Source organism: Calypte anna, chromosome 2 (assembly GCF_003957555.1).
Source record: "Calypte anna isolate BGI_N300 chromosome 2, bCalAnn1_v1.p, whole genome shotgun sequence".
Taxonomy (NCBI): Eukaryota; Metazoa; Chordata; class Aves; order Apodiformes; family Trochilidae; genus Calypte; species Calypte anna.
Genome location: NC_044245.1, coordinates 57,865,516 through 57,893,221, shown reverse-complemented (window position 1 = coordinate 57,893,221; position 27,706 = coordinate 57,865,516). Strand labels below are relative to the sequence as shown.

Genomic DNA, 27,706 nt, shown 5'->3' with positions numbered 1-27,706 from the left:
AGAAGTACTGCCAATCCGGGAAGACGTGACCACAAGGTAAAAATGAAACCTGACCTGGGTGTCTCCAGGGCAGGAAAAGCCCAAAGGCCCCATGCTGTGGGCTGAGTTAAAAACCCTCATATGATTCGGAAACTTCAGCTATGCTTACTGGGGTTATAATGGCTGCAACTCCAACTGGCTGCTTCAGCACCAGGATTCTTCTGTCTTTTGAAGACGCTGGAATGACATCACCATAAACACGGCGAGCTTCCTCTGCAAACCACTCCAGAAAGGAGGCAGAATACAGGATTTCACCCTGTGCTTCTTTCAGAGGCTTCCCCTTTGATTCAATCAGATTGAAGATACACTGTAAGCAGCAGTCTGATACGATAAAAACAAATTCAAGTCATTTTGGAATTTCTGTTCTTTTCAGAATACTTTATAATCCCCTATCATGTACACTACAGTCTCAAAAAAAATCAATCATAGAATAATAGGGGTTGGAAGGGACTGCAGCAGCAATAGTTGTGTGACTTCAATATACCATTCACTGTATAGAAAACATTTTGTAAGTTGTGCCAGGATTCATACCTACTTAAGACAACAAGGTGGAATAGCAAATGTTCCGTTTGTTTATTTTGCAAATTCTGCTGTTAGCTGGTATTAACATTCTGAAGAAAATGCTAATCATGGCAAGACAGTAAGCTTATGCCAGGGACATCTGTTTCAGGCAGTACTCTCGTAGACTACCTCGAGGTCTGAGGTAGTGCACTAATGAAATGAGTGACCATTAGCAGTAGTGACACCACAGAGCTGCTGAAGTATCTTCCAGCATGGTTTTATGCAAAAGTATACCAGTCTGTGAGCTCCTAGACTGCTCCAAACAGTGATGCAAACCAAAGTACAGAGGGAAGCTGACTTGGAGACTTGCTTTAATAGCACTGCAACTTTTAATGAGTCAATGCACCTCATAAACATTTCTGCCGTGAAAACCATGGTTTGATTAATGTGTGCTGTTGCACACCGTGAAGCACAATGTGGGTCTGATTTCCACTGGATTGTTAGGTACTGTTGTTATCAAAATATCACATTGTATAGATTTATGTCAGAAACGTTTGAAATGCTGTTGTCCATTGCCCTGGCAGTGATGCGAATGCACAACGTGTACGCTACGCTCAACTTTAATAAGAAAAGATGCGGTGGCTAGTTGGTGAAACACATACAGGGCGTTTTGACAGCTGTCAGTGTGATTTTATTCCAATCTTAGCATCCCGGCGTGAGGCTTCTAAAAAGGCTGAATGCTACCAGGGGCCAGTGCCCGTGCTGACAGGGGCAGACGGCACCGCGCTGCTCCGCGGCAGAGGCGGTGGCCGCCTCCGTACTCACATTCTCCGCCGTTATGATCTTGGCCAGCTCGTCCTTGTTCTCCATCATCAGCTCGTACCACCGGCGGAGCCGCATGCTCCTCTCCTGGGAAGAGAGAAGACAGCCGTGGCCCCGTCACGAACCCACAGGGGTCCGCCTGACACGGACCTCCCCTCCCAGGCCGCCTCCCTCTCCGCGGCGCCCGGCCCGGACTCCCCTGGCCGCCCAAGCGGGCGCCATCTTCCGCGGCCGCTCACCTTGGCGGGGAGGCGGCCCCAAGCAGCGCCGGCCTCGTGTGCCGCCCGCACGGCTGCCCGCGCCTCGGCCGCCCCGCAGTCGGCCACCCGGCCCAGCTCGTCGCCACTGGCCGGGTCCTGCACAGGGAAAGCGGCGGGCGTCTCCACCCAGCGGCCACCCACCAGGCCGCCCCGTCGCACCAGGGCGGCGGGCAGCGCCCAAGTGCTGCGCTGCGCCGCCGGACCCGTGGGCAGCGGCGAGAGCAGGAGGATGAAGCGGCGGCCGGCGGCTGCGGCAGTCCGCCGCGCCAGGAGGCTCGCCATGGCACCGCACCGGCTACGGGCTGCAGAGCCCGGGTCGAGCCCCACTGCCCTGCCCCGTAGGAGGAGCAGCGGAGGGGCCGGGCAAGAAGCAGGTTCCCGCTTGCGCACGGAGGCGGGCAGGCACACAAACAGAAGCGTTTCCTTTGCCCCTGAGAGAACGGGGGCGGAGGCAAGGGCGGAGACGAAGGCGGGGCTATCTCTATATATATCTATGTCTCTCCGTAGTTGTATCGCTTTATTTCTAGCTGTATGTCTGTCGTTCTGTCTCCATCGGGGTCTTCTGCATACCGGACCCCCGTTTCTCCTGCCCCACTGATGCTCTTCTCCCCCTGCGGGAGCAGGGAGCCTTGCGGTTCATGGGGTGACTCCGGGAGGAGCGGCCCGCGGTTGGCAGTGTTTGCATTTGGCCGGTGTCCCCGCCTCCGGGTCCCACGGCCGGCTCCTGGCAGAGGAGGCTGGAGAGCCGCCCGAGGCACCCGCCCGCTGCCACCATTTTGCTGGGGACCGGCGTAGCCGTGGCGCTTGTGCCAGCCTTGCGTCCCGGCATGGCGGCTGGGCCAGGTTTGGGAGGAGGATGGCTGAGAGCCGGGCGCGCCCGGGCTCTGCAGTGAGACACAGACGGTCATTGCAGTGCGTGTGGCAGGAGCAGTACCCGTGATTCTCCCCCGTATATCAATTGAGTTTTTCCTCTGGGGAGTTAGACCCAATTTGTACATACGCAGTGTCCCGTCAGCTTACCAAAGTTTATGGTTTAGCTTTTCCTGCAACTCAGGAGTTAGTATGCTTCTATTAATACTGCTTTGACAATCAACTTTATTCTTGTTTTAAATACAAGCTGTTGAAAGGCATGTGCACCATAATCTAGATGAAGTGTGGGAGGCTGCTCTTGTTTGCCATGTTTTCGTACATTAACAGACCTTGCTGTGCAGCGATGGCAGTAACACTGCCAGATCCCCAAACACATTGCAGAATTCAAGAAAGGCAAACACACGTTATTTTTTTTATATATAACTGTATTTCAGAGGCGAAGAAAAGCGTTGGTATGAAATATCCTTTCAAAGAGTGCAGTCGTTTACTTGCTGTGTCAGCACTACGTCTGAAAGAAAAGGCATGTTCCGTAACCTACATTTCAAAGGTCACAGTGCTACTGCTTCCAGCTTCTGAAAATAACAGTTCAAGCCAGCATCATGGCTGGTTTGAACACTTGGTCTGTTTTGCTGGTTATACTATGCCATTTCTGTCAAAGATGTATCCTAAGTGGAATTTCAACACATGTTGAAATAGGTAAGGACATGTTCAGAATGAATTTGCACGTCTTTCGGGTTGCTTGGGAGAAGTAAATCCAGATTTGTCTGGAAAGCAAAATGAGGAAATAATGTTAAAATAATGAACATTCTACATAATGGCTTTTTAAAAAGTGAATAACACACAGGATAGATGAGTAGTTTGGTTTTGGAGTTTGAAACTTTTCTGTTTTTATAAGCAAAATTATTTGGTTGCGTATTTTTCTTCTAAAACACAGGCAGTGTGTAACTGGAATGTTTGTGAGTCTTACTCAGACGGGTTTTGGTTTGGAGAAAGAGGAAGAATGCTACACAATTTAAGGGATTGTTATTTTTAAAGTAGAGAATTACACAGGCTATTTGTGGTAGCTCTGTTTTCAAGTCACCATGTATTATTTTTGCCATGCCTGCGTAAGCCAGGTAAAATGTTGTAATGTCTTTATATGTATGACTAACAGTGAAAATTTTGTTCTTTCTGGTAGGTTCCTACTTGTAGCCTAAACAGCCTAGATCTGTAGAAAATGAAGGCGAGAACTAAATGAACATCAAAGTGGGGAAATACTTCTGTTTCAAATTTCTTGTTTGTGTGTGTTATTTTAAAAATCTGGTTTCTGCTGTAGTTCTTGCAAGAATATTCCTGAGCAGTGTGAGATTATTCTGAAACATTTACTCATAAATTAACAGTTGTAAGTTTTTGTTCTGATTCTAAATCTGCTGCTCATTTATTAAAACATGTCTCTATTGAAATAATCTCAGACTTTTCAGTATTGAATATGTGCAACTTTGAACAAGTAAAGGCTAGAATTATTCATGGCATTCATTTGAGACTGAGTATGTTCCCTTACTGAGTGTTGTACCCTTGGTCAGCATTCTGTAGCCATTAAATTTTTTTTATAATTTGTCAAGAAACCCACAGTAATCAGTAGGAGAAGTTGTACTGTCTGAGGCTAGACAAGCACATACATCTTCGCAAGCTTAGGGCTCTAATTACCAAGTATGAGCTTCTGAAAATTTAAAATAATATGTTTGTGAGAATAGTGTGTGTTTGCAAGAAATTTACAAAGAGAAACATGACCTTATGGCTCTATACCAAAGCAGATTATTTTTTTTTTTTTTCTAATCAAGGGTGCATATTGCAGAAAACCTGCATTTATATAATTTAAATATCTCGGTTGTCAGATGAATAATGTTGTCTCTGAACTATTGGGTCATAGTTTACAGCAAATTTTGTCCATTTGCCTGAAAATGGCACTAAACTGGTTTCAGCTCTGATATTGCTAAAATCAGTGCTTTCAATAATGTGCAAATAAAAGCCCACAAAGGTAAGATACTGAAAGTTATTGCTAAATCCAAACACTGAGTATTTAATGAAAAACAAAACAAAACCTAACAAGCTGTAGAAGGGAACTCCTCTGACACAAAACTAAAGTCTGTCCTGGAGACAAACTTCTGCAAGTGCTTTCAAAACAGCTAAAAAGCTTTGCCTGTTCAAAATGTTGGTCATGTTCTGTGTGCTCAGCAGAGCTGTGCTGTGTCCTACTTGCCACAGCCTCCTTGCTGGAGGGAGATCTGAGTGGGGAGGCTCTTTCCACCCAGGGGCTCCTGTCAGGCCTGCGGCGCTCTCTGGGGTCCATCAAAAACCTCCTTGTAAGGCTGAACTCGTAGGACCTGGCCCATGTGAGTAATTAAAAAAGCCGGAGGCAATGGAAGACTGGAAGAGCAAATTGTTGAAATATCTGAAACATAAAACAGTAGACTTAAAAATCATTATTTTTAAGTCAGTCCTGGTTTAGTGCAAGATTGATCCTTTAGGTATCTTAACATGTTTGTATACGGATACTTTAGATCAGAAGGTAAAATTCAAAGTAAAAGAGCTTCCAAACCCACACAGTTTTGTCAAGATCTTCTTGCAGAACAAGACTGGGGTGATTTATCTTTTTTCTTTTTGTGATATGTTTTATCTGGTGAGGATCAAATTAAATTCAGCATGTCCTACATTATTTTGATCTGTCTTAGTTTTTAAACACCTTCAAGTGAGAAGTAAAACTTTGTGTGGGAAGGTGAGACCATATCCCATGCCTGCAGTTTCAGCAAAATAATTTTAGAGGCAAGTAAATAACACTTTTAGAGTAGTGTTAATAGATCTCTGGGATGTAACTTATTAGAAGGAGACTTGATTAAAGAAAAGTAATGTCAGAGTGTTTAATTCTCTTATTATGCTTGTACAGTAAGTATTTTGATAGCAAGACTTATTATACAGTGAATAAATGGTATTTTTTACCCTGCTGACTTTAGATTTTTGTTGCTTTTCATCCATGTTAAAAATCAATCAAACTGCTAAACATCTCAATTCATTCCAGGGGTACCTTCTTCAATGTTAAGAGTCACGGGGTAACTGAAATACAATTCACATGGTTCCTTTACACCTAGGATTTTATGATGTGTACTCTGTATGTACAGTGTATGATCCATGTCAGTTCATTGCTGTTGCTCAGTGGGAGAAGCTCAGCGGGAGTGTTTTCCTGCTGTTAGAGACTTTCAGATTTTTTGATCATCTTGAGAGCTGGGAACTAGAGAGGCTGATGAGACCTCAGCCCAGCTGTGCTACAGAAACAGTGTTCCCTTACTAGCTCCTTAGGTGAGATAACACTGTCTCACATTTACAGCATTTTCTGTGATAGGAGGTTTCATGCAGCTGTCCCACTTGGCGAAGATGATGATGATGCAGTGTATTCTGGTTTTGATAATGTTTCTAACAAAACATGGGCCTGACCACAGTACCTGTAAATCAATACTTCAATATGTTGTTTTTCAGCACATAGAGCTCTGGAATTTTTCATTAAGCATGAAGGGAGTGTTAATTATAGACAGGTAGGAAGCATGTTATTGCTTGTTTACGCCTTTATTCTGAGTTTTTTTCTGTCTTCTTGCCTTTCTTTTCTTTATTCTATGTAACGTGTGTGTAACTATTGTGCCTAGACTCTGGTTTGGTTGGTTGGTTGGTTGGCTGGTTTTTATAATTTAAAATCATTTGACTCCCTATGAATACTGTTGCAATAATATATAGTGACTATATATATAATCACTGTAGTAATATGTATGTACTGTGTGTGGTTTCTAGCATTTTCCCGTGTCATCTTAAGTCATATACCCTTATGGGTTAGCTGTATAAGAAGAACTGGTAGAAACCTTTTGGAAAGGAGATTAAGTAAACATAAAGATAGCAAACTGACAGCGAGGTTTTGAATGTTAATCCCCATATAAATAGTTTAACTAATTTCCAATTGGTGCAAATAGCTTTTTCTTTCATGGGCTGTATCCAGCAGAGCACTGTAAGCATGTGGACAGTTTGCATAAACACATGAACAAATGTTTGTACGTCTAAAATATTGTTAATATCCTTTAGCACAATGTAAGGGCAACCATTTCATATAATTTGATCTTTTATCAAAGTGGCAACTCACTCAAGCAAAGTATTCACATTGTCCTGTGTTGACAGCTATACTGTGATTTGGGGGTGTTTTAACATTTAGTTTTTATTTCTCAATATCGTATTCCTATTTAATTAGTGGCACGTCTGGAAGATAGCAGAGCAGGCTTTGTGTCTAGTCCAGGAGAAGGAAGGCATCTTTTCAGCAGGCAACTTCACCAGTACCTGAGTTAGATAATATGAATACTTTCCTATATGGCCTTTCAATTACAGTGTGTAGTGAGTTTAGTTGCACTTAGAGGTATTTTGGCAAGGGAGAGCAGTGGGGGGGATGATGGAGGGTGGTGATGACACTGATACAGTGGTTTTTTATCAAGCTAGTAATTATATCTTGCTGGATATCCTTTTCCTCTTATCTTGGATATTGGCAGTGAACTCTGGGTTTGTGCTGTGCAATAGCATTCTGAATCCTTTTTTTCTCCATGTTTTTCCCAGTTATTACTGACCCACCAAGATGCATTTCAGGCTGGGAGCATTTATCCTGATGCCTTTTATCCTTCCATCTGCAAAAGAGGTAAGAAAAACTTTGTAAGTCCAATATTTTAAAAATTGTATTTTTATGGGAAAATCCTATAGAATTTAGTAGGTTTGAAAATAGTTATGTTGTAAGAAATCAAGTATGGCTAAAAATGCCTTCCTACAAAAACATCCACCATTTTTTGTTAGTATTTTGAGCCTTCTTGTAGAATTTGAAAAAAAAGTTTAAAAGCAATTTTTGTGTAAATTTAACTATTTAATGTGTAGTGCACTTTGATAGAAGGATACTGTTTGACTAGATTAGGTCAGATGACTGAGTACTCTCTTGGGGAAAACTAAGAGGACAGAATAATCTTTTTTCTAAGTCTTGGGGAAAGCCTCGAGCTAATTTCTCTATTAGGAAGTATTGCTTTCTGTCAGATCAGTCACAACTATGATAGCAGAATATATATTAAAAACAAAATAAAACAAAACAAAAAATCAACCAAACAAACCACAAAACCAAAACAGTGTAGGGCTTTTATGGTGCAGAGAGTGGGGGAAGAGTACCATCCAAGTGTAAAGCCTTTCTTTTTTCATAGTTTTCCCTTTTACTGGTTCTTGTTTGAAATTATTGTCAGTCTTAGTTTAGCTCCTTGCAGGTTTAAAGGCTGCACTACAAAATTATCACCTGGTTGCATTGATTGTAAAAACTATATCTTAACTTGCAGCTGGTGCCCTGATTTTTCAGCTCTGGTAGGTCAGCTTTTGATCGTAATCAGCTTCTCCAGCAACACCAGAGCTATAGTACAGCCAGCGAGAGATTGCTTCAGGATATTTGCTACTGAAGTGGTAAATATGGACAGTGAGCAATTAGCAAATGTGAGAAAGACAGCTTGTCCTCCAACAAACAGCTATTAGAATGCTTAGGAAGGTATCAGAGATAAGGCAGTGATACACAGTTTGTGTGAGGTTATCTTACCAAGTAATTGTTGAGATCTATCTGAATGTCTGAAGTATGGGAGGTGGTTTATTTTATTGGGTCCTGCAAATTCAGATGTGGCAAATTCAAAGGACTCCTTGGATCTTTGACTGGTTTGCCTCATCTTGTACTTGTTTTTCATCTGAGTGCCAAAGCCTCCATTTACCTCAGTACTTTCCCCCTGCCTTAAACTGCAAAATTTTTGATTATCTTTCCAAGGACACTTTCTCCATCTTTTATCACCTGCTCTACTTGGAGTCTTTAATCACACCATGGGATCTATACTTCTCTTAGTGATAGGTTGTTGGAGCTGACTTAAGCCAGCTACAGGCTGCTTGGTTTATATCCTGATATGCAGACTGTCCCATTAAGGTTACCTAACAGGGGATATTCTCTGTTGTTATGTTGTGGTGCTCAGTTCACATATGGATTGCCCTCTACTGGTTTTGCCTTCAGTACTGTTTTTTTCTGCCTTTAATACTGGTTTTGTCTCCTGTCACTCACCAAGTTAGCGTTCCCAGTCTTCTGCCTGGCTCTGCTAACATCTTTTCCGAAACCTCAGTCTCACTTGTCTTGTTTCAAGTACTGATATTCTTCTGTAAGGGTTTCAATTCCTGTCTTAATTATTTTTGTCTACCTTATCTTTCCCTTCTAACAGTTTTGAAATCTGCTTATACCAGGTCAGTGATCAGGCAGGAGACAAACTTGGATGTAGAAGTCTACTCTGTGAACACTTAATTTTTGTCTAGAAAATCCCAGCTGCAAATTCAGCTGAATTGTCAATATTAAGAGGCCAGGAGGTGACTGAATCAGCCACAGAGTCTGCTCTCATAGTTTCAGCATTTAATGTACCATATCTTCTGCAGTTTCACAGTTCTGTCTGAATAAACATGTACTCTTCCTCCAAGTGTATTGATGGTCCAAACAACCTGTCTCCTGCCTACCTTCTTCCCCCTTGGAGAATTTAATATTGTGCTGTTTGGTCTTGTCATGTCAGCACCACTTTTCCCTCAACTTTATGTAGGTACACAGGAATTTTCAGGCAAAGTCACTGTTAGATCCTAGATACTGTCTTTTGTGTGAATCCAGGTGAGACGAATAATTGACGCTACAAAGGAAAACCTGATTTCTCCTGCTTTCCTTTGCCTTTCTGCTCCCCCAGTGAGTGTATCTTGGCAAGATTGCCATTGTGTTGAAAATTATCATGGTGCTCATGAAATAGTCTTCCTCTGCCCTGTGGAAACTGATACCTGTCCCAAAGCATGATCTTCTGAGTTGGCTGCTATGCCCATCACCTTTTCTGCCATACAGTTGAATGCGTTCATTTAGTAAGCAGCTTCTCTGCCAGCTCTCTTGATCCTGTCCATTTAGGCAGTTTTACATTGCCAGGTACCTACTTACAGGCACAGACAAAAGGAACAGGCACAAAATTGTTAGATGCTTCAAATAAAAGATGTAGAAGGTAAATCTAGTATCTCTTCACAGTATAAATCATGTAAAATACATCTCATTTGGCTTTTCTCATATAAGCGGATTGCAAAATGTGTTGTCTGTATATGAAATTAAGTCTATTGTTTTGGGGTGTTTTTATGGAGAAAATCTATTCTTCAACACACACGCACACATAAAAGAATAAATCAAATACTGATATCATTTTACTGCAATAGGAATATTCCATGATGTATCTGAAGACACTCACTGGTCACCATTTCTCAGTGCAAGCATTCACTACATCAGAAGGAATTATCCTCAGCCTTGGGAAGAGGTAAGAAAATTTCTTTAACTTTTGACTTTGCTTTCTACTGTTTTCTTCACCTTCGCTTGTTGTTACAGTTTCATCATTTGAGAAATACAGAAAAAAATACTCATTTTTAAATTGAAGTCTCCACTGACATAAAAAATTTTGAAATCCTGTTTTCATCTTTACCAGACAAAAAAGTAATGGTTTTCATGTAAAGTCTACCAGTTATCTCTAGTGTGGTCTAGTGCCTATGAGATATTTTATAGGTCCAAATTTTCACTTGTGATTGGTGGTCTTGCATCATTGTCAGATCTGCTTGAGTGCTTGCTACTTTAAAAACAGGCATTTTTGGACTTCTCACTTGAGAATTACAGGACTTAGTCCTGATTTGCTCTTGTTTATGGTACATGGTACATATGAAAGGAGAGGAAAAATGCATTACCAAAAGTAAGAATGATTTTTAAAGTAATATTGTTTTATTTTCCTTACTAGAGAATTTTCAGTTCTCTCTCTGCTCAGGAGAACCATTCAGGTGGTGCAGCATTTGAGAGCGTGCACTCTTTAAAACCTGCATGAGTCTGTCTGCCTTTTGACTGGTTGTTGATGATGCTGATCTTATGAATGAGTAAACCTTGGGAAGTATAAGTTTCTCAAAAGCTATGATTCTGTTAGAGATTTTTAAAACACCTGTGGAACTTACAGTGATTCGATGCAGATAAGTCTTCTGGAGATATTAAATTTCCATTGTTGATAAATTTATTCCAAATAACTTTTCTGTTTGTAGGAATGAGTAATTTCATATCTGGGCTTTAACTAGGCACTTTTGCAGTGACAGCATTTGCACAGGGATGTTTTTCTTTCCTCTGTGTTGCTGCACAACACCCATGGTGGCAGAGGGGTTTACTCCTTGGAAATGGAAGTGTTAGACCCTAGTCCAGAAAAACACTTTATTTCACATCTAACTTGAAGAACACAAGTTTTTTCTAACATCAACCATGTAATTCTGTGGCCTTGGACAGTATGAAGTCACAAAAAGTGACTTCAGCATCAAGGAATGAATAGTCAACACTTTGTCATGCTGAGTTCTTGGTTTATAGGAGCTTTTCACCTGTATTCTCATGTAATGCACTAACATAAAATGCTCATCTCTTCTTAAAGTGTTAAATTACTGACATTACTACAAGTAGATGGTTCTTATGTAGGCTACAGAGAAGCTGGTGGCTTTCCTCTTTGGAATTGCATCACATATGGTGGCAGATGTTAGCTGGCATAGCCTGGGCATCGACCAAGGATTTCTAAAGGCCATGGGAGAGGTAAGCCTGTATTACTTTTTTTAGTGATATAACTGGATCTATTGGAATTGATAGCTTATCTTTGGACTCTGGTGGGGAGGGAAGAAAAAAGCTGGAGCTTTGTTTCAGGAAGATTTTCAGAGATGTAATGTCACAAACTCTATAATGGCACAAACTCCGTAAGAACACATTTAGTCAAGTTACAGGGACCTGTAAACTTCAGGGCTGCTTGGACAATTTGTGTCTGCTTATATGTTTGTATGGAAGGATGAGTAAAATAAGCAGACAGTTCTCTTGTATTTCTCTTTCTCCAGATTGATTTTCATGGTTCATACTCAGAAGCTCACAATGTTGGCGATTTTGGTAATGTTTCTATTTGCTGATCCTAGATACTTCTGTTGGAATAAGTTGTCCCCTTCAAAAACTACAGCAGATGATTCTTGCTCTTTCCCTGTGCAATGCAGGAGCCAAGAATAAGTTATATGGACAATGTATTCCTACTCTTCTCCGTAGCTTGCAAAGCCCTGCTATCCCTGTCCTCGTGCCCCATGTTTTAGGAGATGGGATAGGGCATATTGACACCTGCATTAGAGCTAAAACAAAGGCAGAAGGATGTTTAGTTTAAATGGAATCACTACTGTGTTTTTAGATTTAAAATTATTCTCTGGAAGTATGAAATAAGCAGCATACTTTCAGGTGAAGCATGTATGTGTTCTAAATATCCAGCTGGATAATCTACCATGTAAACATGAATAGCATAGCCATACATAGCTTCATCCATGCTGTTACCTATGATGGCTGCTTAATCAGTTTGGTTTGTTGGGCTTTGTGGGGTTTTTTTCATCCTTCCATCTGCAGGAGGAGATGTACTGAGTCAGTTTGAGCTGGACTTCAGTTATCTGTCATCAAATTGGTAAGATAATAAGTTTGCCTCCCTTATTTATTATTTATGTTAGCATAATAACTTGCTGTGTTTTAGCAAAATGCTGTACTATTACACCTTTCTTATGAAAACAAAGTTACTGGAATTTTTATGAAATTTCTATTCCTTATATGCATATTTACTGCTCCTTGACATGAAAAACAGGAAGAGCAGAAGAAAAACAGTTTTACATATAGGAGCACAGCAAGAAATGTTGAATTATTTATCTCTGGAGGGAATTACAAGTGAATATATATACAATAATCAGTGGAAATTGTTTGCTTGAATGTCCTAGCAGTTACTTAAATAACTCAGTTAAATACATCTAATTTAGATTTCCATTTAGAATTTTGAACATTGATATTTATCGTTATAGAGGCTGGGAAATTCAGACAGGTTTTAAAAACATGAGAAGAAAATACAGCAGTTTGAGATATGCACAATTTGTTTTCTCACAGTTTGTAACTGAAATAAAAACCTCACGTGCCTTTTTCTGCTGAACCAGTAGGTCATTGGAGTCATTTTGTCTAAGTAAGATGCAGTTCATGTAAGTGTAGGACACACAGTTCATTAACAAAATTATCACATGGCTGAAAATGAAAAATTAATGATGAGATAAAGGCAATGCAGTCTAATGTCCTCTGAACAGCTCATTTCAGGGCACAGTTCTGAACATCATTCTCAAAAACTTTTGATGTGTTTTTAATTGCATTTGTTTAATACTACTTTTAGAAAATATTTTGTGTTAGAGGAATGGTTCTGCAGGTTTCAGAGACTGAACCTAAGCAATAGGAGAGTGTTATGTAGACATTAACTGTACCTGCAATCCTGGTCTTTCTGGTATTTTTATATCTTCGTGATCTTCTATAGTCTTTGAAAATTTAGACTGTTTTAAAGTAAGCAATTATTACGGAAACTGTAACTGTAATACTGTCTTGGTTTTAGGTATGTACCTGTCAAAGACCTAGCAGCTATCTATAAGGAGTTTTATGGAAAAGAGATCATTACTGAAAGCACAATTACTGACTGTACTTACCTGCTGTTTCTTGAACTGTAAGTTGAATAGCTCTGTCTGGATTTTCCTAAGGGAAACATATAGGAAAATGAAATCAGAAATTTATTAACTGAGGCCAGAAATACAGACCTCATCTTAGACCCCAGAATCATAAAATCACTGAAGATTTTAATGATTTGAATACAAATTTGGACTTCTTAATAACTGTTAAATTATTACACCACAGAGTCAGCATTCTAGCTATTTACCACATTTATCATTTAGTGTATTTATGCCTGTTTATGTGAGAACAGCTGTGTTTTCAACTATGATTGTGACAAGATAGCAATATAATTTTCAGGTACTGAAAAAGTAGTCTATATATTTAAGTGGGTGGCTTACCTGCACTTTATGAAGAACCTTTCAAGTCCAAGAATTATTCAAAAGAGACAAAAAAGCGATGTCTGCTTTTGAATATCCTAAGCAGCCCATCCATACCCTTGATTTCAGTTAATTACTAATATTAATACAGCTTTTAAAACACTGTGAGTCTCTCTAAGGTAGGGACATCAGTAAAGCTGAGATCATTACTTCTCACATTACAGCTTTTAAAGTATATTAACATCTAACAAAGAAATGTAATGACTTGCATGGTATTTACCATACAAATTCTGGAAAATAACTATTTACATAACTAAATATTATTAAATGAAAAAAATTTTTTTTTTCAGGCATGGAGAAAGGCTTGCTGTTTCCAAGGTTGGTTTTCTTCTTTCTTTATCAAAATGAGCTTACAGCATGAAGACAATCTACTACATCTTGCCAAGTATGTTGCTTGTTTCTTAGCTTTTTCCAACATATGCCAGTAAATCTCCATTTCTGGTGGAGAAGTTCCATGAGTATTTCCTTGGAGGAGTGGATGACATGGCATTCTGGACCAACAATATTTTTGAGCTGACGAGCCATATGCTAGAGAGTGGAACCAGGTACAGCCGTGTTTCCTGCAACATGAAACACAATAGTAAAGTTCTGACACCAATTTAATTGTTCTTCTGAAGGCAGGGTCTTTCCTAGAAGGATGCTGGGCTTTAAATCCCGTCTTGGACAAAGGGATTTCTGTGGCTGTGGGTGCAAAGTATTACACAGGCCTCATGTTCATGTTTGCTATGAGTTCACTCTCCTTTCCCGACACAAGGCATGCCCAGCTGCTACTTGGCAGAGGAAATTTGGGGTGTTCTTTAACACATACTCAAGGGCCTGCTTAAATGTTGCATAGCCATGCCCTGAGGTTTTGCCTGGCCTGACACATATTTTGTGAAATGGTGTTTGAAATACAATATGGCATAATATATTGTGTTCTTTGGTCCTGAATGACACTTTCATTAGAAGTGTTTTAGATTGATAGAATTAGCAGGACCTGCTACAATAAGCTTCATTTAAGAATTAGCTAAAGGCATGCAAGATTCAGACACAACCTTATCAAGATCAAGACACAAATAACCAAGGGGTTTTCAAGGATTTTAATGATGCTCTGCTTTTGAGTAAGCAGGGCTTCTTGAGAAAACTGATGACCTCTAACAGAGGAATCAGTAAGGATAAAAGTTGTGTTTTTAGTTTCACTTCTATTGCTGGAAAATATTTGTAATGCATTCTGCATATTTCTTTAGTGGTTGCTTCCTTCCTGAGAACCCGCTATTTATAAACTGCACAAGTGAGCACAAGGACAGCTACATGTAAGTATACCTCTGAAGGTTAAATTTACTGATTAAAGGAGAATCTTCCATTAATGTGGACAGTGAGCTATTGAAATTTAGAGATCTTTTGGTTTATTTTTTTTGTGTGTGAACTGGAGATTCTCAAATTGTTTCGTAGAGGTGAACTGTGCAGAACCTAGGATAGAGTTTTACCTTCCAGCCTATAGACAAGAATACTTACCTAGCACTTGAACTGCAGAGTCTTCACACTTTTTTTTGTGGCTGCCCGTCTTGGTTTCAGTAATCATTAAATTACTTACTCATGTGTACCTTTACCATAGCTAAATTGTCTCCTGATTTATGTACAGAAATATGGAACTCAGCTGTTTGGAGCACAAGTGTGTGTATTCTTCTAGCAAACACCTCAAGAGAAACCAGCTTATTGATATCTCTTGAACTCCACTTATACATAGGAGAGAGAAATGGCCACCTGATTGCAGGAAATATATCTGCTTCTCCAAGCTTTGTCACAAAATACTCAAGTCATTAATTCAATTATAATAATTTTGCTATTACATTCCTTATTTTAGCAAAAACAAACAATCAAAACATGAACATCACAAGAATACAACTTCTTTGCTCAGAGAAAAACTTGAAAAGAATGTAAATTATACTGAGAGAGGAGTTCGTTTCGACATACAATCGTGGGCAACAGTAAGTAAGAAGTGGCAGATATGTCAGGTAAAATTCAGCTCTGCATAAAATTATTTTAATTTCTATCTGAGTTTCTATCTGCCAAGGGTCTCTGAATGTTAGGAGTAGCCTCTGACTTCACTTCATGAAGATTTCCAGCAACACTATTAAACTATATATTTATATGCGTGAAGTAAATATACAGTTCTTACACTTTCCCCATTATATAGTGAAATTAGAATGCATCTTGCAGTTCCAGAAATGGCAAAATATATCTTTAGTACTAACACTTCAGTATTTTGCATTTTTCAGAATGATATCAATGACATGATTAAGAAGTCCCAACAAAGCATAGCAGTGAGCAATTAGCAGTTCTCCATTTAGATTGAATAGATTTTTCTCTCTTTGTAAAATGGTGCTTATGACCTAAGTCAGAGTCTGCTCTAGATCATGTGGTGGTTTCCACTGTTGGTGACTAGCTTTTTGAAGTACTCAACCATGTTTTAGAGTTTCAAGACCATATTTTAACCATTCTTTATTTTTTTTATTTCTCTATTATTTTTTCTTACAGTCTCTTTATTTTTTTTTGTTTCAGAATCCCCTCCACTTGTTAAGCAGTGAGTTTTCAACCAGTGTATGGAGGTTGTTAGCAGCTAGACATCAGAAATCTTCTAAGACCATCTCCAAACCAGCAGCTTCATATTTTCTGACTTCACCCTATGCTAGACTTGGATGGTTAGTAATTTTTTTCCACCTGCCTTCCTCTTAATTTCTGAAAATTTGAATACCTGTGGAAATATTTATGGAGGTTTTGGGGGGTACCCTTAAAGGTGACAGATCAAGCCAATTACTGGTACAAATGTAGCTGAATGGCATGTATTGTCTGGCCAGAGCAAGTTTTCACATAAGATCTTTCATTTGAAAGCCTCTTTGTGTAGGTATTAAGTAAAACTGTAACAAGCAAAATTTCCATTCAGATGTGAATTCTAGTCAGATAAGCTCTTTCCTTGGAAAGGTTGTCTTGTAATTTTTTTACAATCTCTACTTAGTAAAGGAGCTCAGAGCTCTGTGTCTGATCAAACTCAGAATGGAAGGAAGAAAAATTAGAACCAACATTGGCTCTAGTTCTGAAAAGTATAGGAAAATTGTTACTGGTTTTTGGTTGTTAATTTGAGAAAGAGAAAACTGGCCACCACCAGCTTGCCAGCAGACACTTCTGCACTGCCACCTCACTGCTGGGACAACTGCACACTGACCAGCAGGTGACACTCATTCAGCAGAGTGAATAGAACCACCCTCATCACTGTGAACAAAAACTCCAGGAGCGGGTGTGTCTGCTCACAGGGCTTTGATTTCTGCAAGGAACTGTTTACGTGTAGGAGAGTTCAAGTGTATGAGTCACATGATTTGCAACATAAAAATTAATTATGAGATAGAACTCAGTCAAAAATGAGACATTTTCTAAAAGCAACATTAAGCAAATTCACTTATAAAGCATCCATTAAAAAAAAAAAAAGATGCAATTATAAAACATCCAAGGCTGTTTCCTAAATGTAATGTAAAGCAAACACACTTTAAATCCATCAAAACAGCTTTTAAAGCGACATTCAGAACTGTGACCTGAAACAAGCTGTTCATGATATGTTTGTCAGAGTCGCCACCGCTTTGTCCCCGTGAGTGTCCCGTGTCCCCACCCGTGTCCCCTCCCCCCCGGGCGCTGTCCCTTCCCCTCCCCACACCCGGTGCCCATCAGCAGAGCCGCCCGCTGCTCCCCGGGGCTCTGTCCCTGGTGCTGAAACAGCCCCACCTGCAGCTGTCCCGGCAGGAGCTGTGGAACGGTCTGATGGGCAGAGGGTGGAGGTGAGTTGGCAGGGGCCAGTTGTCCTAGACTTACCCCCAACACCATTCCCTCTCTACACTCCAACATGTTGTTCAGGCATGTGATCCTTTTGCTTATCTACTGTTAAGTCCATCAAGTTAAAAGAATACTTAATTTCATCTTTTATATTCTGTCACATGGAAGCACACCTTTTTTATGCTTGTTATTCTGACTGTTCTCAAGTGCCTTGTGTCAGTAAGTAAATAGCAGTTCCTACAGATCTCAGGTGCATTAATGGAAGATGAAATTTAGGGGCTCAGTTTTATGGTTTTGATTTGTTTTTTGATCCAAGTAAACTTGAACATATACTACAAAAAATGCTGTATATCTTTTTACAAAAATAGATGGGGAAATACCAGTCTTGGATTACCTGGAATAAGTTAAAGTATTTATTCTCTGCTCATGTTGTGGTAGTCTGTGAGCTAATGCTATGATTTTTTTTTGACTGCCTTACTGTACAGGGCAATGATCTCAGCTGACCTAAACCAGGATGGATATGAAGATCTGGTGGTTGGAGCACCAGGGTACAGCACACTAGGCCATGTGCAGATAGGACGGGTGTATGTGGTCTATGGCAACCACTCAGGTTTGCCAGCAGAGAACATGGATCTAGATGGGAAAGCAGACCAAGTACTACAGGGTCACCAGGTGAGCGGTTAAGTCAGATATTTGTAATTTAAGAGGTTTTGCCTAAGTACATGGTAATGGGAGCAACAGTATCATTAATAATATGTATGAGGATTATTCCTGAAAAGCCCCTTGTGATAAAAGGATGTCATGATTTTAAAGAAAAATAATGGTTACGTAAGGTAACAGGAACAATTGAAGCAGTGGTGATCTGTAGGTTTGCTTTTATTATTAGGCCAGCTAAGTGGTTATTGAAACATTTGCTCTTGAATAAAACTGAGGTAGTGTCTCTGTAAGTCACAGTCTCTGCAGTTAAGAAATACTGTGACTTTCCCTTCCCTTTTAGTCTAAAACTGTTAATTCAATATAAGTTCAAATTTTTGAAGCTACATTTTGTCATTAAGTAGTAGCTTCTTACAAAACTATTGCTTGCTTATCCTGAGAATACACATTAGTTTTAAAAAATAGAACTATGATCTGACATAATGGTGACTCGCTTGTAACTGAGAAGCAGAATCAAATTATCTTTTTGAGTGGTAAAGATGATACTCTGCCGAAAACCTGTTTATTCACAAAGAAGGGAATAGAGAGGTGAGATACATTTCCGTTTTATCTTTTTCTGTGTTTATAAACTGTGGAGTAGCAGCTGCTTTCTTCTTAAAGTGTTTTAGTGGGTCACAGCTGTAATGCTGGTAACAACAAAGATCCTAAGTTAAACATCAGTGATTCTCTAGACTGATAAGAAGAAACAGCACAGCTGTGCCATATTGTATTCAGTTACCTTATCAAACAGAAGAATTGACTCCGTGTTTTATATGACAATTATTGCTTGGGAGATGAGTGAGGCTAACAAAAAGTAAGAATTGATGGGATAGATTTTGTCATCTCTATTTCCAGGTTTTCTCTGTGCTGTCATTGTAAATGTATGTTAGGTTTTGATGGGCTTGTTTTTTCAAATTTCTTTTTATGAGAGCAATCCCCCTTGTTTTAGCCTTCAGGGAGATTTGGTTCTGCCTTGGCAGCCCTGGACTTCAATGAAGATGGAGTGCCAGATCTGGCGGTTGGAGCACCTTCCGTGGGATCTCAGTTTCTTACTTATAAAGTAAGCCACACACACAGGCTTGGTGGTTTTTGGATTTTTGCTTTTGTTTGTTTGTTTGCTTTGCTTCTCTTTTCTCCAAACAACATTTTTGATACATATTTTTTAGAACAGTGAAATAAAAGAGTGGATTTGTGTTGTTGCTCAAGGTGACATTGTAGTATAAACACAAAGGTTTGTGACCTTTGTGTGGGTATTGTGTTTCTTTCAGTGGCATTTTTGCACATAAGAAACACAAATCACATTGCAGCTTGACAGCACTCATGTGCTGGAAGTATAAGGAGCCATTCATTAAATACAAGTGCACAGGTTTTTTTAGGAACAAAGAGGCTGAATGGGACCTCATGGGTCAGTGAGCCTTGTAATCTGCTGTCACAGGCCAACAGATGGTATCTACGATGTGGTATCAATACATACACATTTGCTAAAACAATCAAGTTCCAGAGACCTAATGATTTGCATCCTAACAGATAAGACCATGTAATGGACCCTGAGTATTTTCAGCCAATGTGAACTGAGAGGCAAAATGTTTTGGTTTAAACCATGGTTTAAACCACATCCATTAAACTTAAAACTCTTCAGAATTTCAGATATTAACTCAGCTGCCTAAGTAGGTATATAAATGCTTTTATGTAAACCCACTAGTCTGGAAAAGTGCATGCAACTGTTGTGCCTGATACTGTGTGCTATTGCATGAAATAATTCTTAAGAAAATTTGAGCCACCTGAAGCTGTGACTAACAAATGCAATATACAGTAAAATGTCCTTTCACCTTATCCACAGTATGATGAGAATGAACTTCTCTGTGTTTCTCTAGTTTGTTGCCTAGTTATAGCAGTACCTATTGCAGCATGGGTATTCTTAGGTTTGAGGTGGAAAAGACACTATGATGAGAAGAGTCTGCTAAGAAAAGTGCCATTGTATCAATATCTCTTGCAGAACTCTTTCACTCCTTGTTCTTTATTTTGGATTTTGTACTTAGTGCTGACATGCAGATGCTCTCATGCTGTTTTTGCTTTTCCTGCTGTTTAGGGTGCTGTGTATATCTATTTTGGCACCAAGGGAAGAGGCTTGGCATCTCAACCGAATGTTACCATAATTTGCCAGGTATCTTGATGAGATTAACGTGGGGCTACACAAGCAGGAGTTGGGGTAAAGGGGAAAGGTGCTTGTGGGCTTCAAAAAAAATAAAGTTTAAAAATTTTAAAAATTGCAGGGAAATTTAGACATGGGGGTATTGCAAGCAGCGAATTCCTCAGTTGGTTGTTTTTGGGAAAGCCATTTGTACCCTACTGCAGGGTGAGCAAAAAGATGCATAGCCCTCACCCACTCCCAAAACAAACAAAAACCACAACAAAACCCACAAAAAACCCAAACCAAACCAAAACAGCAACAACAAAAAAACCCAAACACCACAAAAATCCCAAAGAAAACAAAATTGAAGTTGTGGAGTAGAAGGGTAATTTGATCAGAAGTGGACAAAGTTAACTCTTTAGAAGTAAATTGCTCTTTTTTTTGTTACATAATTGGTGGCTTCAGTTCCATTTTAGGTTTAAACTTACTGTTTATTGCAGTATTCCTACTGTAATCTTGGTTGGTCCCTCCTGGCAGCTGATGTTGATGGGGATGGAAATGCTGATCTGATTGTGGGCTCTCCATATGCACCTGGTGGTGGGCAGCAGAGAGGATTTGTGGTTGCATTTTACTCTTATTTCAACAGGACTGACCAAGGTAGTATTTACTGAGTAAACTAACCCTCCTGTATTTTATGTAACTGTTCATTTGTTCCTAATTAATCATAGGATGCTCCAAGTTCGAAGGGATCCTACAAAGTGTCTAGAGCAGCCTCCTACTCAATAAGGGGGACAGCTATGAGGTCAGACCAGGTTGCTTAGGACTTTATCCACTTAAGTCTTAAAAATTCCCAGTACAGAGATTACACAGCCACTCTGGGCAGCTGTTCCACTTCTTGATTGTCCTTGCAGGGGAAAGAAAAGTTTTGTTATATCCTGTACGAGCCTCTCTTGTTTCAGCTTATGCTCATTTCCTACTGCCCTCCCACCATGCATAGTGAAGTCAGAGGCACAGAAGGTACTGGGTGCTCCAGGGCACTTGGAAGAGCCTTTCTCTATCTCATTGTTATCTCCTCATAGGTACTGGCAGGCTGCTGGTAGCTCCTATCAATACCTTCTCTTCTCTAGGTTGGAAAAGTCCCTGTCCCTCACTCTCTGTGCTCTAGCCCCTAGACATCTTGGGGGTCCTCTACTAAATTTGCTCCAGTTTATCAATATATTTCCTGTTTTGTGGCATCTGAAACTGAACAATGTATTACAGCTGTGGTCTTCAGAGGAGTAACAGGAATAATCACTATTCTCAATCTCCTCACCATACTCCTGTTTATGTAGCCTGAGAAGCTGTTGGTTGTCTCTGCTGTCAGGGCACACTGCTGGCTTATGCTCAGCTCTCTGCCCTCCAGGTTCCCAAGTCCTTTTCCACATGATTGCTCCCCACTCAGTATGTCCCCAGCCTGCATTGCTGCAAAGGCTTCTCCTTTACCAGGTGCAGGGCTTTGCATTTGTCCTCACTGATTTTTCTAAGGTTCCTATCAGCCTGTTTCTCCGGCCTGTCTGGGTCCCTCTAAATGGCAGCCCTGCCCTCAAGTGCTAGACACATATCCCTCCCCATCCCTGCCCCAATCCCCTGTCATCTTCCAGCTCCATGAAGAGGCATGTTGTTTCCTTCTCCAGATGATTTAGAAAATTGTTGAACAGGATCAGTCTAAAGATAGACACCCAAATGCCACTCCACTTGTCACAGGCATTGAGACTATAACCTGGCAACCACTTCCCTGTGACAGTGATCATCTCAACCAGGTTTCTCTCATCTGTTTGTCCACCAATCCAGATTGCAGTGTCCAAGTATGGATACAAGAATATTGTGGGAGACAGTGCTAAAAACCTTGCTAAAAGCAATGGATTCAGCAGTGTATTGGTGATACCCAGGCAGACTCACTGGTATTCCTTGAAAATTTGCATGCATACCTTAAAAGATTAATTTTTAGGATTCTGTATGCTCCTGCATGTGGCTAAAGAAGAATGCTGCAAGTGAATACAGGTAATGAGTACAAGTGATGAGGACTTGTGAATGATGGAGGAAAGGCCACATATGGACCTAAATAAAGTTAACAGGTGTTGAACAGGATATGCAGGTATTCAGAGCTTCATTAGAATTATATAATTGAGATTTCCAGTAACAACCAGGTTTTGTAGCTTGTCCTACTTCATGTAAAATTAGAAACCACAAGGAAAATAGGTTTAAAAACACTGCTGTCAGACATTTTTGCAAAACCAAAACATAAAACAAATGATTTAAATTAAAGCCAGAATTTGATGCTCACCACCCTTAAACCATTTTGATGTTTTCTTATCCCTAAGGAGGAGCCATTAGTTTAGGGCAGGCTCGACTGATAGGTTTCATAATATTTTGTATAGGTTATTGATTTAGAAGGAGACTGTTTTGAATAAAGACTTTTACCAGCCAGTTGAGTTGCAGCCCAAGCAAACAAAATTAGCAATAATTGGCCATATCATGAATAACTTTGCTTATAGAAATTTACCATCACAGGATGAAACAGTGGAAGATCATAAACAGATTTTTCTATGCCAGGGTATGCCAAGATTTAATTCATATTTTTCTGGTCTGTCAAGAACTTCTGACAGTAGAGGATGCCAACTGGATGGTGAAGGGTGAAGAAAACTACTCTTGGTTTGGATTTGCACTTGACTGCTGCCAGCTGGAGAACGTAACACTGCTGCTGATTGGTAGCCCTACATGGAAGAGTTGTGCTGGGTGTGTGGTATATGACGGCTTGCTTTCTCCTCCATTCTGCCCTACTGCTGTAATGGTTAAGAAAGATTTGTAATACATTAGACTTCCAGCTTTTCAGGAAGTTTCCTCTTTGTCCTGCCTAGAATATTTTTATTAAGTTAATATTTTTATGCCTTCATTCTTCCTTATGAAAGGGGATATGTGTGTTTTTAGACCCCATGTAGAGGAGGTCTTTGTTACTTAGTGACACTTACAAGTTTGTTGGGTTTTCTTTGGAAGGGGAAGAAGGGGCACAAACATACTAGCAGATAAGCATGGCTAAAATAGTCCTACAGATTACTTTTGAGATAGCATTTTTAAAAGCAAACACTTTTAAAAGCATAACTGAATTGGGTGATAAAAAACTGGATAAACAGGCCAAGTCTGTGCCCTAAGTGTCTTATAACTAGTTAGAACAAGCATGAGAATTTTGAAAATAAATTTCTAGATTTTGGCAGCTACTATTATTCCAGACTAAAGGGGGGAAATATTTTAAGAGAAGCAATACTAGTTGAACAAAAATATGTTGCTACATAAAAATATATTTTGCATTTTGATTCAAGCTGCAGTCCCTTCTCATCGGGTGTCAGACAGAGTGTTGGAAAGGTGTATGGATTTAACCCACCAAGCACAAAGCACCTGTTTGCAGTAACTGGAGACAAGGTAGGGCTCCTCCTATAGTGTGGGGCATTATGGATGATTTGAGATAAAGTGACATTCTGTAGAAATTACATAGGTGTTTTAAAAATCTAACAGGCGATGGGCAGAATGGGTTTGTCTCTGGCCAGTGGTGTGATGTCTGTGGCTGGGATCCCAAGGACAGTTTTGGTGGTGGGTGCACCTACTGCAGGTATGTCGTTCTGAAAATGGGAAACCATTTCTGCTTTGGGACATCTGTTTCTGCATGAGGACAGATACAAAGCTGAAAGTTAGAAAAGAGATCTTTAAATTGCCATGTAATTTTAAAAAAGAATAATTAAAACTAATCACTATTATCATCTACAAGTGCTTTACTTGTAGAATCCTCTGCCTTAACTTCAATAAGTTATTTTTCTTCCTTAAATTAGTGTAGCAGCATTATTACCTTGCGCTGTTCATGTTGCAGTGTTTTGCTAGGAGATGGCATGTTTCTTGGACTTCAAAAAATATTGTTTTGTCCTAACTGGATCAGTAGGCCATAAGGAATTAGGAAAATCAAAACATAGAACTCTAACTTGAATGCATTTTTCCCTTGCTGCTTTTGCTTAGAGATTGCTTCTATGCTAATTAGTGTTAGTGCCGTTTGATCTCATTCATAAATTATTTTGTCTGTGTTATGTCATGTCAATATTAGCTGCCATCAGTGTTTTGCAAGTACTAAACCTGAGTTCCTGTCTGATGTCCACCTTGTGTTACTTCTTTTTTTCTTTTTGCCAGATAGCCTGTCCAGGATATCATTTCTGTCCTCAGTGCTGCACCAGGCTGGACTGGCTCTGGTGTATGATCTGACAGACATCATGAAGCCTTCTTTGCTCAGCACATTCAGTGGGGACAGGAGGTTTTCTCGCTTTGGAGGGGATGTAAATTTAAGTGACCTGGATAATGATGGACTAGGTAAACCTTGGTGAATCTAGGTCAGAGGTGAAATGTTTTACTTTTGGCAGTGGAAAGACTAGCCACCTACATACGTACACAAGTGCTAAGTACAACCTGCTTCTACAATTGGTTTAGACAAGTATTGCATTGTGTCATGTGGGGAGGCATCTCTAAAAATTCAAGAAACTTAGTGAAAAATTGAAACATTTTAGCCGTCATTGTTTATAGAAATTGTGGCATCCAGAGGGATTCTCTCACGCTTTGGTTTAGTGTTACTTCACTGCTGATGTGCTGTGTTATCCTTGCAATATTTGCAGATGAGATGATTGTGACATCCCCACTGCGAACTAATGGTATCACCCCAATACTGTTTGGTGGGGCAGCTGGCCGTGTTTACATTTACAGTGGGAAGCAGAGAGCCTCAGGGAATGTCACAGGCCACTGCAAGTCATGGATCTCTCCCTGTCCTGAGGACTGGGTAAGAAAACATAATGAGGTCATAGTGACAGGTAATTAATTACATCCAGTACAAATATCTGGTGCATTCTGCCTTGGTTTCAGAAAACTAAGTTAAGATTCTGAATTGGTGTGATTTGGATTCTCCTGTTAATTCCTGACTATGCTGCTTTACATACTATTTAGGAGCCATGGTCATTGCACTGCTATACTCTACTAATGTGGTTCTCTGTCCTGACTTATTTTTGTTTCCTCTTCTTCAGGCAGAGTATGTCCTGATTTCTCCTGAGGTAAGTGACCAGAAAACAGACTACTGAGAGTAACAAAAAAGTTAAAAAAGTTATAACAAGCATTATAACATGCAATGTTATTTTACAGGAACTATCAAGATTTGGGAGTTCTGTTATCACAGTGAAATCTGAAAGAAAGGTGAGCAAAATTACTGTTATCAATTGCTTCATACCATCTATCTCACTTGCATGTACTAGCCATCACCTCATATACATATCTTATATATTTGCAGAAATCTTAGGTGCTTGACATAATTAATTAAGTTTTAAGTCAAGTCACTCTCTGAACTGATAATTAAAACCATTTTACAGGCAGATGAAGTACAGAGTTGTCAAAATTTTGGCCCCTGGCACCCAAAGTGAAAGAGATTTGCTTTAAAAATGCCCTGACATCTGAACTGCTTAGGAGTTTGCTGAAAGGTTGCATGGTCAATCCAGTGTAGGTGCCAACTGGATTTGCTCTTCAAACCAACCTGCATGCAAAGTGGGTGTTCAGCTATGGAGTCAAGAAGGCACCTAACCACCTCTCTTAGTTAATACAGGCTCACCATCCTAGCAATCACTTGCAGTTCATAAATATCAAGGATTTCCAAGCTCAGAGAATCATTATTACCTGAATGATTTTGGATGTGTTTATGCGCCTGTTTCTCTTTCAGTAAAAATAACTGTCATCTGAGGGAAAGAAAGTTTTTATGTTTGTGCAATGCACCAAGGACCCTTCTTTATTGAAGGTTATTTAGTGATTGTTAAGCTGGAGTCTGGTGTTCTGCTTACTCTGACATAACCTGTGTAAGAATGGAGGTTTTCAGTGCCAGTAGTGAGAAAGCCCCATGCCTAGGCTGAAGAGGTGTGCAACTGGTCTTCAACAAATAGCATTTGACTTCTTGGTGCTAAAACATCCACTGGAAAAACACCTGGAAATGTAAATACTTCTCAACTCGGTTAGGATCTATAATCCAAAACCTGAAACTCAGGCACTGCTGATGGTTTCTGCCCGAGTGCAATGAGGCAAACAGTTCTCCAAGTGTTTGTATTCCTTTGCTACAGCACCAATTCAGTCCACACTCCAGCTTCATCTTACCTTTCAGAAATAGTTTACATTGGCAAGAGAATTTATATGATTGGTTCTAGAACCCGTTAGCCATATAATTTTGTTAACCACTATTCTGATGAGATGGGTTGCCCTCTTGCTTCCCCGCATCACATTTCTTTATGACACTGATGACATGAAAAAAAACCTGGTCCATTAGGGAAGCTTAAGGCAATCATGCATCTGCTGTTGTGGCTTTGGTAACCCTTGTTCTGTGTCTCTGCAGAAAGAAGTGGTGGTGGCAGCAGAGAGAAGTTCAGCGAAAGCTCGGCTTGGTGGAAGGCTTTTTGTCTACTCACTCTAAGAGGTCATGGTAGACTTTAGGACCAGGGCAAAGCTGATCTTTTACTGAAGAATCAATCTAAGATCTGTGATACTTAAGGTAGACAAATTGAGAGATAGGATGACAATAAACTTCTGATAGACAGATGTCCCAGGAAGCTAAAAAGGGTTCTAGATAGTACGAAGGGAGGATGGGGAGGGGGATGATCACTGTAAGTGAAGAGGTATATAAGCATTCATGGTGGTTTGATTTACACACCAACCAAAGCTATGTCAGTCATGTAACAGCACAAATTAATTCTGTTGTGAGCAGTAGCATCACTTAACCTAGAACACGCAAGCTAGTCTGAAAATAGTTTAGAGGACGAAATAAGCAGAAGGGTCAATTTCTGGTAGTAATATCTAGCTATGTAAGGACTCTGCTGGTCCAATTTGAGTATTTTCTTGTGGCAAAACAAGTTAAAAATAGCACCATTTACAATTCCTGGTATACTTTGATACAGACAAGGATTCTAAGATACCAGAAGTTGCTCTCAAACTAGTAAGCATGAAGGAGAGGGAGCTCTAAGCCAGACAGAAAGGTGGGTGCTGATCAAAAGCAGTGGTTGGTGCCTCTGCCTCTAGCAAGGCTTAAGGCCTGTGCTCAGGGTGTAGAACAGCTAAGATCTCCCAGGGAGAAAAGCACATGACAGCAAGACTGCTTACATTTTAGAAAATGCTCTTTTTTTCACACTTGTGGCTGCGACTACTCTGACACCTTTTCTTTGTGTTTTCATGTAACATTCTATGCCCATGGTAACTAAGAATTGTTAACAGTATTGTTTTCAACTAATTAACACTAATTTTGTATAATACTGGTCTGACAGAGTGTGCATCAGTATCTATTAAACAGTTTGAGCAGTAAGATGTGATAGTATTCTTGCCAAGTCTACGCACACATAGACTTGCCTCCTTCACAAACATAAAGCATTATTTTTATATTAAATAACATAAGTCCGTGGAATAGCACAGAATTCTAAAGGTCTTACTGCAAGATGACTCCCCTCAATTTACTTTCTTAGGAGTTCTCTGGCTCAAGGAGGTTGTTTCA

At 39.9% G+C, this 27,706-nt stretch overlaps 2 protein-coding genes across 6 annotated transcripts in view; one reads left to right on the top strand and one right to left on the bottom strand.

The window, feature by feature from the left end:
* The window catches only part of ALDH5A1 (aldehyde dehydrogenase 5 family member A1), a 31,143-nt gene extending 29,206 nt beyond the window's left edge, over positions 1 to 1,937 (bottom strand). For both annotated transcript variants that reach the window (XR_003987193.1, XM_008502499.2), the window contains exons 1-3: positions 1,602 to 1,937; positions 1,366 to 1,449; positions 149 to 319 (exon numbers count right to left, since the gene is read on the bottom strand). Coding sequence is in view for 1 of the 2 variants with exons in the window: in XM_008502499.2 (XP_008500721.1) it covers positions 149 to 319; positions 1,366 to 1,449; positions 1,602 to 1,904 (558 nt within the window). In the remaining variant the exon portion in view is untranslated. The remainder of the gene's footprint in view (positions 1 to 148; positions 320 to 1,365; positions 1,450 to 1,601) is intronic.
* A 269-nt stretch (positions 1,938 to 2,206) lies between these two features.
* GPLD1 (glycosylphosphatidylinositol specific phospholipase D1) lies at positions 2,207 to 27,517 on the top strand. 4 transcript variants are annotated; one of them, XM_030444872.1, is made up of 26 exons: positions 2,207 to 2,290; positions 2,927 to 3,188; positions 6,003 to 6,058; positions 7,113 to 7,191; positions 9,783 to 9,880; positions 11,059 to 11,169; positions 11,463 to 11,511; positions 12,007 to 12,061; positions 13,016 to 13,123; positions 13,796 to 13,823; positions 13,911 to 14,050; positions 14,732 to 14,797; positions 15,349 to 15,472; positions 16,047 to 16,186; positions 17,792 to 17,978; positions 18,949 to 19,059; positions 20,089 to 20,163; positions 20,631 to 20,787; positions 22,764 to 22,905; positions 23,487 to 23,586; positions 23,680 to 23,773; positions 24,340 to 24,516; positions 24,816 to 24,976; positions 25,218 to 25,244; positions 25,333 to 25,383; positions 26,561 to 27,517. In XM_030444872.1, exons 2-26 carry the CDS (start codon positions 3,092 to 3,094, stop codon positions 26,636 to 26,638), a joined length of 2,511 nt encoding a protein of 836 aa, XP_030300732.1. In that variant the 5' UTR covers positions 2,207 to 2,290; positions 2,927 to 3,091; the 3' UTR covers positions 26,639 to 27,517. The 4 variants fall into 4 exon arrangements, with proteins under 4 accessions (XP_030300732.1, XP_030300731.1, XP_030300730.1 ...); XM_030444871.1 differs by having other exon boundaries at positions 2,207 to 2,465; XM_030444870.1 differs by having other exon boundaries at positions 2,207 to 2,571; positions 3,040 to 3,188.
* Positions 27,518 to 27,706: the final 189 nt, after the last annotated feature.

Coding starts and splice junctions, on each gene's coding strand:
- GPLD1 (XM_030444872.1), top strand. CDS start 3,092: ATGGCTGGTTTGAACACTTGGTCTGTTTTGCTGGTTATACTATGCCAT. Junction 3,189..6,002: donor TTCAACACATGTTGAAATAG/GTAAGGACATGT, acceptor GTTGTTTTTCAG/CACATAGAGCTCTGGAATTT. Junction 20,164..20,630: donor ATGTTACCATAATTTGCCAG/GTATCTTGATGA, acceptor TGTTTATTGCAG/TATTCCTACTGTAATCTTGG.